We start from the raw sequence: 11,950 nt of genomic DNA on the forward strand, positions 1-11,950 counted from the left end.
CAAAACACAGACAGACACAAAACACGGTCTCCATTGATGTTGATGTTGATGCGATTGCCCCCACTCTGGGGATAATTGTTTATAGACATAAAAGTATGATTATAATTTATAAACTAGATCAAAGTAGATCTTTATTTGTAAAATTTTTAAATGAAACCAAAGATGTAATGTCATTTAAATAAAGGTATTAAAATAACAAGAATAAGTGCTAAGGATAATAAAATGATAATAGAAAAACCCCCAATAATTACTAGATCATTTTGTTCGGTGTGTTCTGTGAAATGGTATGTTTTATTTATTATACTCCTTGAAATTATATCAATTTTAAAAGTTTGCCTTTGAATCTGCGAACATATTTATGTTAAATGTTTGACGTGTTTTTGCGTGTGATAAATACAAATAAAACTACAATAATTATTGTATATGCGTTTACAATCTTAAACACCTATCGTATTTTGACTCTTGTTTGCTTAAAAAGCAATAGTTTTTGAAGTGTTTGCCAAACTCTTGTCTTTCCTTTCAGATACAAAACATGAATTTCGTTTTTTAAAAAATTACTTAAAACAACATTGAAATGATAGTGTAGATAAAATTAAAAACGAAATAAAATTAAAATGCTCCACAACGGATTCTTACAACAAATATCTCTCCGTTGCTTTACAGAAGTTTTGATGAAAATTGCAGTATTTTTTTTTAATTTCAAATTTGTTGATTTTTTTTTTTTTGGGTTAAACTAATTCATTCCGACCATCGGGTTTTCGTTTACGTTTAAAAGTCAAAATGTATCACAATTTTGATCATTTTGTTATAATAAACACGCTTTTGACCGTACCTTCTCTCACAATGCTAATTATTTAGTACACATTTATGCTGAATGTCTCGATTATATATTTAATGGGTCTTGCACAAATTTGATTCAATGAAACCCAAAATGTATTATTGTAAAAAATTTCAAAAAAAACGATATTTACAAATACCAGAAAAAAGGTTGATATATTTGTAGCTGCGCGTTTAAATGAGTATGCATGAATCGCGCATATATATATATATATATCGGTGCTTAAAAATTTTAAACGTATTTATCATATTCCCTTATTAACAGGGGTATAAGTTACATACATTGAAAGCCCAGTTGTTATTTCGATGACAAAAAAAAAAAAAGAATATTACCAGAATATTAATTTACACAGAGGGTCGATTATTCTTTAGAAATCTCTACAGAAATGCCGGAAAAGTACTCCTTATCAAATATAAAATGACATAAGTATGTACAATGGGCAAAACTAACCATTCGATATTTTATTTATAAAACATGCTCTCCTTTTCTCTTTCTCTCTACCTCTCTTGTACAGTGCACATAATTTTGGATAAAAGAACGTTTCTAACAAACTATTATCAAAATTTATTGACAGTTGAGTAGTTTCTCAATTTCAGTATGAGATTTTTTATACCCTGTATCAATAAGTTTTTGTGTAGTATGCGTAAAAGTAAACACGGTCATGCATATGTGAGTATTGTATACATAATTTATACAAACATATGCGTAATTGAGTAAAGCAATGCGAACTCGGCTACATAATTTCACAATCATTTAAAACGCTCAATCAAGTGAAATGAAAATCTTGCAAAGCAAACCTAATCAATTTGATGCCTGGCTTCAGTTATTAATGCTAAGAGGGCATCCAGCTTAAGATCTTTAAACCGATCGAAATGGTGCATAAGCGGTTGAATCGCATCCGACTCGATGGCAGCCGATATGGTCTGGTTTTGAATAGTGCGGTTGAGGCAGGACGCGACCTGTGCCAGGAACTCCCGCCATTTCTGTCTGTTCTCCTCACTAAGAGTTGCATCAGTTTGGGAAACGTATATTTCCTCGGCCCGAAGTATCAGGGCAACCAACGATAGGATTCCGAACTGTAAATTTAATGATTATAAAACTATTCCATTACTTGATAATGAGATTAACATACGCGACTGCAGAAGATTCCAGTCAGTTTTTTGTCATTCAGCGTAATGGCAGCTGAAATGCTCACTAGGATTTCAAAAGTGGCGTGGTTTATGTGTTTCTTAAACTCTGGATAGAGCGCGTACAAAACTCCTTCAACGTCGTCTTTGTCCTTTTTCACCACTGTCTGCAGGGAACAGAATACACCGCTCCACACGATCCAACGAATGTTTTGATCCGCGATGAAGGGCATAATCCGACGGAGAAGTATCTGCAATGACACATTGTTTTAGTAAGGTGTATAAACCACTTTTAGTGACCTCTTGTAAGTATTTTCAATTCTATCATTTAAATGCTACCTGTTTTCATAAATAATATAATATGAGACCAACTCACCTTTCCTTTGCGCACATTCATCATGGACACCACCTTTTCAAAAGCCAGACCAGCTTTTAACTTATTGACCAGCGCAGCGTTCGTCTCTACTTCATAGTTGAACTTGTTCTTCAGCTGCGGATTCATGGTCTGCGGATTAGCGGCTTCAGCGGCACGCTCTTCGGGTGTTTTATTTGCCATTTCTAGCTGCTCAAGGGCTGCAATGCGCTCGGCCTCCTTTTTCTTTTTTAACTCTATGGTGGCCATTACCTCCGGGCTCTCTAGATCCTCTAATTTCAGCAAATAACGATACAGCGTCTCGATCAAAAGAAGAATATGTCGTGACTTTCGCATGCTGCTGGGATTAACATCATGGCTCGCAAGAATGAGGCAACGGAGTCGAGCTCGTGGAGGGTGAAGTCGGATTGGCATCTGCATTTGATTCACCACTCATTATATCAGCATCGATGATTTTTCGCGGCGCTGTTACACTTCCGTACTGCAGTTTTCCAAGCGAATTCTCGAATTTCAGAGGCGAGAATATATAGCCTGTCAGGTTGTTGTTGTTATTCCCACCTGAACCGTTGTTCGTGCTGCCTGCTGTACTATTGGCGTTCTCCGAGTTGCGACGTTCACGTCCGTGTCCATTGCGTGTGCCATTTTTGTTGCCCAACTGCACGAGAATAAGCTGCGCATGCCCGCGTGGCTGGGTCAGCGGATGATTCAGCTGATTGTCCTTGTGCGCCTGGCTGTTTCGCATCTGCCCGTTCTGCTGGGCCTTGCGCTCCCTGAACACCGTATAGTAGTAGTCGTCGATATACGGCGTATCCGTGTTCAGCTGCGACAGCTGGATTCCGATTAGCCAGTGCTTATCGCGTGTGCTCATCAGGTTGGCATACTCATCGTACTCTTCCAGCGGATAATTACCCGTACCATCTGGACGTCGTCCTAGTTGTTGCTGTTGCATCTGGGTCTTTTGGCGATCGCTGGCCACAGATCCGGATCGGCTCTGTTGCATTTGTCGTACCACTGCTGCCTGCTGAAGTAGCGGATGGTTCTGCTGGATCTCCTGCACCAAACGCATGTTGAACATGTTGTACATGGAGTTCGGTGGCTGTTGACCTAGTAGGCTGTTGCCCCCTTGCAGGGGTAGCGGTAGCATTCGCGGTGGAATCTGATGCTGATGGGGCATTTGCAAGAAAGGCGGTGGATGCACACCAGCGGCACGCATTGCATTGAAGCTCGGATGCATGGCAAAGTTGTTCAATGCCGTGGGCAGGGCATGCGGATTGGGTAGTGGTCGCTGGTTACCGCCGGGGAGTGGAAAATTTGGTGGCATATGCTGCGGCATTAGCGGATGCTGCGGCATATTCCCGGGCAAACCTGGGGGGTAAATAAAACCAGGTGGTACTCGGTTTCCACCCATGCCGTTCAGTTGTTGTTGCTGCGAAGGCGGTGTGGGCAGTAGCTCGGACAGTGGATGGGGACCAGGAAAACCCAAATTTGGCCTAGGTGGAGAGGTCTGCGGCGTTCCCATAAAACCAGGAGGTGCTGTAATAAATTGATAATTAAATGTCAGTCCATGATGTTTTTCTGTTTTCTTATCTCATTTTGAGGTACTTTGTGAAATTGACTTTCAATAACGTTGATATTTTTTAAAGGATTTAAAGGATTTTACTCTTATAAATACTATAAAATTTTATAATTATATAATTTAAGGAAATTTAGGAGCAATATTTTGATATTTTGGCTGAAAAAGCACAAATTACATCCCCATTACGACTAAAAGTGAAAGTCGGAGCAGTTATGCATAAGTCAATAGAAATTGATTTTTAATATGCTCACCCTTGTGCTGCGTTTGTTGTGGAGGCTGTTGATGCGACTGTTGTTTCTGCTGCTGCATTTGATGTTGTTGAAGCTGCTGCTGCAATTGTTGCTGCTGCAAGATGGTTGGCGTGGCCACCTGCTGCCTGTTGCCCTGGCTGAAATCATCGAACATCTTGCGCTCGATTTGTGGCTGATTTGGCTGTTGTTGCTGTTTGGGCATGGCTTGCTGTATAATCATATTCCGTTCTATGTCCTCGAGGGTTGTAATCTTGGGGAAAGCCTGTGGAGGCAGTGGAAAGTTGGTATTCGCCTCCTGCTGAGGCTTCATCTGTTGTTGCTGATGCTGAATATGTTGGTTGCTGTTGCTGCGGTTTGAATGCACTATGCATGGGCTCTCGGAACAAATTTTGGTTATTGGGAAAAGTCTGCGATCCCCAGACGCCTGAGTCCAGTTTTATTCTATTGCTCAGGCCACCGGCTTCGTTGTCAGCCGCGAACGTGGATAGGTCCATGTCGTCCAGCTTCATCGAAGAGAGGTTCAGCTCTAGATCGGAGTCGCCGATGTGCCGCGACTGCCGGAAGGGGACATTAAACGGGGCCGGAGTGGAGCCGCTAGACGAGGGCGCCGAAGAGAGCGGATGGCCGTGCCTCAAAAAAGAGCCGTTGCCGTGATCAGCGAACTCTGTACTTCCGCTGGACTCCGCTGGCCGCTTGCGTACCCTTTCGCCATTCCCGCCCAGCCGCACCATCGTCTCATGGGCCTCCTCCCAGTCGCCATTTATCGCCGATCCAAAAGTTTCGTCATTGAGGGCATCGTACTCCGCCTCACCTATGCGTCCATCCCCACTTTCATCGTCCTGGGCATACAATTAAGATAAGTAAATTAGAAATTTGAACATTTTATTGCCCCCGGTGGCCTTCGATGCCCCCTTCTTTGCCGAGTGAAAAGATAATGTGTGCGTTGTGCATTTGCAGATTCCGGAACGGGCCCGTTCTATCGGATTTTTCTGGTGCAGTACCAGGATCACAGCTTACCGGTAGATTTGTGTCAAAGCCGAAAAACGAGTCATCCATGGCGATAAATATATTGCTTTACAAAAAATTATCATGACTTGTCAGTGACAAGTTGTCACCACACCAGTGTGACCAGCGCGGCGTGGGTGGTTGGGTAGCAGAGTATCGATAGGTGATATCGGTTGTGGCACGCTCTACTTAACCAAATAAAACGGCGGGATATATACGATGGCATAAGATAAAATAAAAAATCAAATTACAGATTGGTTAATAATGTTAAGTTAAATAAACCAGAAAATATTAAGAATTATTTGTCTTTTAATGGATGAGTCTGATTCCGTAATAAATTTATAGACATGTTACAATATGGATTGGCCATGCTAAACTAAATTTATTTTTGCAAGTACCCTTTATCAATGCATTCGATATTTTGAACCAGTCACGAGATATGGAACCGCGAGCGCATCTCCAAATTAATGGTTCAGTTATCGGTTCGGACGCAACGCCGAGTCTGTTTTTCTTTTCCCAATTACTTATTTTGACCAGTTAAAGCGGGCAAAATGAAGCGGAAGACGAGCGAGATTTGGTGCTTCTTCCGGGCGGTGGACGACACGTTCGCTGTGTGCAATATCTGCAAGGCTAAGCTATCCTACAAGACGACTACCACCAATCTGAGCAAACACATGAACAGAATGCATCCAACATCAGGACTTGGCCGGAGTACTAAGCACTACAAATTCCAGACCCAGAGCAGTAGTGCCATTGACCGAAATAGAGGGAAACCGCGTAACTCTACGCAGGAGGTCATAATGCTAGAGTTCGTGAAGAAGCATCCGCGAATGCTGCAAAATCCGACGTGGGAAACGCGAACTAATCTGGAATCACTGTGGGAGGAGCTGACCTCCGGCGCTGGCCAACAGTCGCGCGGCGGAGGAAAAGACGTCGCTACTTGACAAAATTAGCAATAACATTGAGATGGTCCATGACGCTGCCAACAGCGCACATCTCGCTCTCAATGAGTTCTTCGTCCTGTATAAACAGAAGCTGTTTGAAGACAAGCGACATCACTTAGCCATTGAACAGTTGATGGCTGAGAAAATAGAATTAAAAAAGAAACTCTTGGAAATCGAACAGCGAAAATTATCGCTAAAATGAGGGGATGTAAGGTAGTCTTAATAACGTAATAATTAAATAAACTAAGTATTCGATTAAACTGTTGCCTAATTGTATCATATTTCAACTTGCCTGATCCCAAGCCCACTTAATACACAAATTTAAACAGCATCCTTAAGTTTTATTTTTGAGACATTTAGCTGATTTGCAATTGTTCTTCGTATACTTCTTTTAGGATTTCTTTAAATTCCGCAGGATAAGCCGCATCGCTCATAACAGCATCGTAAACATACTTCACATTCTGTGCAATACAAGCTTTTAATTAAAAGGCCGACCAATAGTCCATATTACTTACCAATTTTGAATCAGCTGATGTAGAAGATTGAGCCTCATCAGGATCACTTAGCCCGTTTAAGTCTCCGCAAGCTATGAACGGAACTAGCCGTCGGTTGACATCGGATCCAGTTTTTTGTGCCAGAAGACGAATATCATCTCTTGCCGGGTTAATCACTTGTGGAATGTACCCCGCGGGCAGGCAGAAATCGGAGCATACAACAAATGCTTCGATGCTCGATGGACGCGAACTTGGTGGCTTGTAGATGTCGAATTTCTTGAAGAATATTTGCATTTGGGAGCTTAGTAGCCATGTGGCATTGCCCTTAAAGATCTTGGCAACAAAAGTTCCGCCAGTTTCAAGAACACAGGTGGCAATGCTTAGAGCAGCTACGAGTAATTGATGTTGCATGTACTCATCCATTTCGTGAACACCGGTAACATCGGGGGCTCCATCGCAAACAACCAACTGTGCCTTCTCGCCATTACTGCCGCCAAAGTGCCCGATGATTGCTTCTGCTGTTGACTGTTTGGTGATATCTCCCTGGAGTTGGATTATGCCTCTGATTGGTGCCATAGCCTGGAGATCAACGGCTATGATCTTAACAGCTGCTTTCTCGTCATCCGTTTGACAGGGATCATATAGTTTCCTCGATAGAACCTGGGACCAGCTGCCAGGAGCAGCGCACAGGTCTACCGCTCGCTGGACACCTGATTAAGAGGATGCAAAACGAAAATGGGGAGGAGAGAAAATATAAAACACCTACCATTTAAAATGCCGTAGGCCTCGTCCACGTGTAGTAACTTGAATGCACTCCTGGCCCTCCAGCCCTCCTCCTTGGCTTGGCGGTAATATATATCGCGTTTATCCTTCGATGTTTTCCCCATATTAAACTATTTTATAACTGGAAGAAAATAACTCCCATGCTGGGATGAAATATTAGGGATGGTCTGTGGAAGAACTGGATCCCTTTTAGATTTGCGAAACAAATGAATATACTCAGACAAGTTATATATGGGGTATTCTCTTTACAGTTTCAATTTAAAATTTCTGATTTTGCCCCATATACTAATTTATTTCTGGTGAAATTTAAGAATTATAAAATAAAAAGTTTGTTAATTCTTGTTTGTTTAGGTAAAAAAGCTAGCAAATAAAAATGCGTTGTAAAGTATCTTAGACTCCACAGAACAATTATATGTAAATTCATACAAAAATTGAGCCTGGATTTTATTAGCTACGCGATACGGTCTCATTGTTAGCGCGAGAGCTTTAAAAACACGCATTGGAGAGGTTTTTCCAAATTAATTGCTAAATATGCACAGAATACCACTGCATATGGTGTCAGAGCTTTGTCCCGAGGACTCTGAATATGTAACAATGTCAAAAGTCATGTCCCCACGCAACCTCATGTAAGTACCAACGCTAATCGATCTATGACAACGCAGGTTTCCCATTATTGCGAAATACTCGTTATCCTGCCATGAGGACGTCTGAATATTATTATATACTCCATGAGATACTTTCTTTTTTTGCAAAATTCTAGAGAATGCGAGCTGTTCCTTGAAAGTTTTGCGAAAGGAAAGCGAAGCAGTTTTTGGCGGCTTTTCAATATCTGCTCAAAACAGCCTCGATATTTCTAAAGAATGTCTGAAAATGAGAAATCCGAAAGTGTTAATGAAGGTATTTGCACAATTTGTACGATTATTATCCACGTTGTAATCAATTTTTTTTAGACTTTGCACAGCCTGGACGAGATCATATGCCGCGCACCCACCGCCACCACCACTTTCGTAGACGCTATTTTGGCCCGAAGTTTGCTCTATATGAAAAGTAACCAGCATGCGGTAGGCCTTCATAAAATATTTATTATAAACTATGTTTATAATGTCATATTACTTTTAGATTGCCTGCACTGACTTGTTGTTTTACGAGGCTTTGGATCCAACGCTCAAGTCACCGGCGGGAACTATAGTCTCACAAATCCTTCTCTGCATATCCCTCTACATGAATCGGGAATATCAAGCATCGAAAGATAAATTGGCTTCTATAAAAGACCTCATTGGTAAATTTTAAAATTGATTGAATTATTATTATAAAATTCAGTATTTATGTATTCTAGGGAAAACACCATTATCCGATAAAAGCGGTGAGTAAAACTTTTATATACGTATTAAATAACTGATGTAACCTAAATGTTACTATATATCCCAGAAATCGGACAGTTCATTACCCTTATAGAACAATACGAGGAGAGAATAACCCAAGCTAGGAAGAATGTAGAGTTTAATAAGAAAGTTCAAAGTAAGTCACTGATACCTTATGAGGGCTATAAGCTTTCACGGAAAATACCCTATACCAGCCAAGCCTGTGAATACTTGTAAGTAAAGAAAGATTGGTTTATTTATGTGTTAATTACATGTTATTGTATAGAGAAAAAACTACTAAGAAACCTGCTGGAGTGTACGCCTCCCGTGAAATTCCCAAAGGAGAATTGGTCCTAGTGGAAAATCCTGTCTGCTTTCAGTTCAGTGCTCCGTTCCTAAACTGCGATGTGTGTGGATTGCACCAGGAATTGCTCTACTCCTGTGAAAACTGTCGTTATAGAACATATTGTTCAAAGTTGTGCATGGAATCAGATGCGGATATTCATATATTTGAGTGCTACGGATATAGAATTGGCGTGATACCAATGCTAGAGGCATCGATGCTATTTCGATTATTTGTTGAAGCAGGAGATTATATACTTCCGGCATTAGTCGACTATGCGATGGAAGGCGGGTATGTTAAGTTTCGATTTACCGTTATCTAAATTCATGGTTAACCCCCAACAGAATAATAAGTAAACCCCGTGAAGCTTGGAACTTTATACTTGACCATGCTAAGGAAGAGGATAAAAAGTACAAGATTATTGGAGAACTACTTGCCACAGCACCAGACTATAGCCTTATTACCAAAGAAAAGTATTTCGAAATTGTAACAATAGCATTTCGTTTGTCGGTTTTCATTTTCAATGATACCGAGCTCGCAGACAAATATTTTTATTTGCTGGCTGTTGTCAAGACTGACCTTATCATTGTAATCGCAGCTATGCTGTTACGATTAGCCGGACACGTGCTATTAAAGTCGCAACGAGATGAGTTTTACTATCCGAAACTCGGAGAAGTCATGAATGAAACTCACGAAGAATTCACCGAGTGTGATGCACTTCCAGTGCCAATTGACCGTATAATCGCAAATGCGTTTAGTTACTATGGAGTAGATGGGAGATCTGATTTCGTAGACTGCTACAATAAAGTTCACGACAATTTAGTTGAGGACGAAAATGAGATGCACGAAAAGTTTTCTAAAGACAGTCCTATATTTAAGTTTGTAGATAGACTTCATTCCATATTCATTAAAAAATGTGAAATCGAAACTGTTGAGCAACTGATGGAAGCGAAAACCCTACCAGCTCATCAAGTGGATGAGATTCTTGAAATGTCTAACACTTCAAAACGCTGCCAATTGTTAACAATTATTGCCAAATATTTTCATGAATTTGTTCATCAATATTTCAACAAATTTGAAAACACTTTTCAATCTAAAGCCACACTTTGTATCACATTAAATACCTTTAAACAAAATTGTGCTACCGAAAACGTTAAAATCATGTGAGTTTAGTCTTTTGATATGTGTTAACATTTTTTAAAGATGATTTTGTTCTTTTCTCAGATCGCTTCCAAATGGAAAATTTGTCGGAGTTACTGAAAGAAATGTCGCTATTGGCGAGGAATTAGTATTATGTCCTGAATTTATCAAACATCGTGATCAGAACATTATATTGAACTTAGCACACTGCAAAGACTTAAATTTTTCTTCAAAAATAAATCATGGAAAACCAAGTGTAGGTATAAGGTTATTTTATTAAATCATTTACTAATTTTTGAATTTTTAGTTCGAAAAAACGGCTTCTCCCGAGTTTTTACGACACAACAACGCGTTCATCTCTGCAATCAATAACAAAATTTTAGCTTGGAAACATTCTAGACAAGGTGAATCAAGTGAATACATTTTTCAAGTATTTACCTATATAAACGTATTTTATGTTTATTTTACAGATCCGAAATTACAACTGAACTTGTCAATTTTATATGGTACTTATAATAGTTTTCTTGCCTTGCATTGCGAAGAAAATGATGAAATACGTTTGATGGGAGTCCTTAAATTTTCAATGTTTTTAGCAATAAATGGTTTGCATCTGTGAGTTTATAGCCTGAACTTGCTTGAACTAATTGTACAATATTTAATACAGGTTTTTTGCAACATGCCAGCGATAATATGTTACACTTAGTTGAGTTAATTGAGCTGGAAGACATATATTTTAAAGAAGTCCAAACTTATCGGAAAGTCCTTCGTGTAATTCAGAGTATTATGGAACAATATATTAACATCATGTGAGTTCAAAATTCTATATAGACCTATATAGTTTATAATTTACTAACTACCAATTTTTAGGACTGAAGTTACCCATATTGGGCCGGACTATCCCAAAACTGTACTTGTGAGCTGTTCCTTAATTTTAAAAAGACTGCAACTACATGTCGAAGCTTTAATTGATAATGCAGAGGCTTCAGCTTTATATATGGAATATAGTAGCCTTCATTACAAATGGAAAACATTATTTAATTCCTTTATTCTAATGCCACCAGGTTTAAGGCACTTCTTGGTAGACTCCAATAAGTGAGGTAAGTTGTGCCAAATATTTCCATAAGAATTGAATTTTTATTTAAGTTTTATAATTGTTGTGCTTAAAAGCATCCTGTTAATTCTCACTTAAGACCGAAATACTCTAATTTTTGTTATTTTAATACAATTAAAGACACATTCCAGTTAAATTATATTTATGAAAATAGAAAGCCAAACATATGTATTAGTTTAAGTTAAGCGTATGTTGTATATTTCTAGAACTAGCTTGTAAAGTTATTTAACAAAAAAAAAAAGAACTGTGAGTCAGAACTCTTTACTTAATTTACTTCTTTATGATTTCTCTATCTATTTCCATTGTTCATGCTGCTGGCAAAAATAAAACTTTCAATCTTTTTATCTTTATATATCACTTAGCAAGAACTTGGCCATTGTTTTTTTACGAACCGTAAACACGTTCCCGTTGACATTATTTGTTTAAGAAATTCGCCTACAGATTAAGACTTCCGAATATTGGAAATTATGCTTGCATATTTCTGCACGTTCTTCAATCTTGCCAATCTTACCAAGAATTTCGCGTTCTGTTATCACGTATACGAAGCTCGGAGATCGTGCGAGCCATCAACTGGCGTAGATCTATATATAGGCGCCCAGTTATT

At 39.3% G+C, this 11,950-nt stretch overlaps 4 protein-coding genes across 4 annotated transcripts; 2 read left to right on the top strand and 2 right to left on the bottom strand.

Annotated features, from left to right (window-relative positions):
- Positions 1 to 263: 263 nt before the first annotated feature.
- LOC108117252 (protein PAT1 homolog 1) lies at positions 264 to 5,294 on the bottom strand. Its single transcript, XM_017229602.2, is given in 7 exon segments — positions 264 to 1,914; positions 1,971 to 2,216; positions 2,342 to 2,701; positions 2,703 to 3,871; positions 4,166 to 4,502; positions 4,504 to 5,004; positions 5,183 to 5,294. Coding segments are annotated over 7 exon segments (2,931 nt in total). The 5' UTR covers positions 5,222 to 5,294; the 3' UTR covers positions 264 to 1,635.
- Positions 5,295 to 5,621: 327 nt separating this feature from the next.
- Positions 5,622 to 6,440, top strand: LOC108117279. Its single transcript, XM_017229632.2, is given in 2 exon segments — positions 5,622 to 6,064; positions 6,066 to 6,440. Coding segments are annotated over 2 exon segments (594 nt in total). The 5' UTR covers positions 5,622 to 5,721; the 3' UTR covers positions 6,317 to 6,440.
- LOC108117278 (putative tRNA (cytidine(32)/guanosine(34)-2'-O)-methyltransferase 1) lies at positions 6,435 to 7,597 on the bottom strand. The gene is made up of 3 exons (XM_017229631.2): positions 7,375 to 7,597; positions 6,630 to 7,318; positions 6,435 to 6,575 (listed from the first exon to the last, which is right to left on the bottom strand). Exons 1-3 carry the CDS (start codon positions 7,493 to 7,495, stop codon positions 6,471 to 6,473), a joined length of 915 nt encoding a protein of 304 aa, XP_017085120.1. The 5' UTR covers positions 7,496 to 7,597; the 3' UTR covers positions 6,435 to 6,470.
- A 270-nt stretch (positions 7,598 to 7,867) lies between these two features.
- On the top strand, positions 7,868 to 11,688 carry LOC108117277. Its single transcript, XM_017229629.2, is given in 14 exon segments — positions 7,868 to 8,017; positions 8,152 to 8,167; positions 8,169 to 8,288; positions 8,342 to 8,452; positions 8,511 to 8,670; positions 8,728 to 8,754; positions 8,820 to 8,985; positions 9,039 to 9,386; positions 9,440 to 10,258; positions 10,320 to 10,491; positions 10,543 to 10,639; positions 10,706 to 10,837; positions 10,900 to 11,041; positions 11,103 to 11,688. Coding segments are annotated over 14 exon segments (2,634 nt in total). The 5' UTR covers positions 7,868 to 7,922; the 3' UTR covers positions 11,332 to 11,688.
- The last annotated feature ends 262 nt before the right edge of the window (positions 11,689 to 11,950 follow it).

The sequence above is a fragment of the Drosophila eugracilis genome, unplaced genomic scaffold, assembly GCF_018153835.1.
Source record: "Drosophila eugracilis isolate 14026-0451.02 unplaced genomic scaffold, ASM1815383v1 contig_75, whole genome shotgun sequence".
Classification (NCBI taxonomy): domain Eukaryota; kingdom Metazoa; phylum Arthropoda; class Insecta; order Diptera; family Drosophilidae; genus Drosophila; species Drosophila eugracilis.

Bases quoted from the DNA above. Each gene is read 5' to 3' on its own strand.
- LOC108117278 (XM_017229631.2), bottom strand. From the start codon at position 7,495: ATGGGGAAAACATCGAAGGATAAACGCGATATATATTACCGCCAAGCC. The intron at 7,319-7,374 runs GTAGGTGTTTTA...CCTCTTAATCAG, and splicing joins GGCCTACGGCATTTTAAATG to GTGTCCAGCGAGCGGTAGAC. The intron at 6,576-6,629 runs GTAAGTAATATG...TGTATTGCACAG, and splicing joins CATCAGCTGATTCAAAATTG to AATGTGAAGTATGTTTACGA.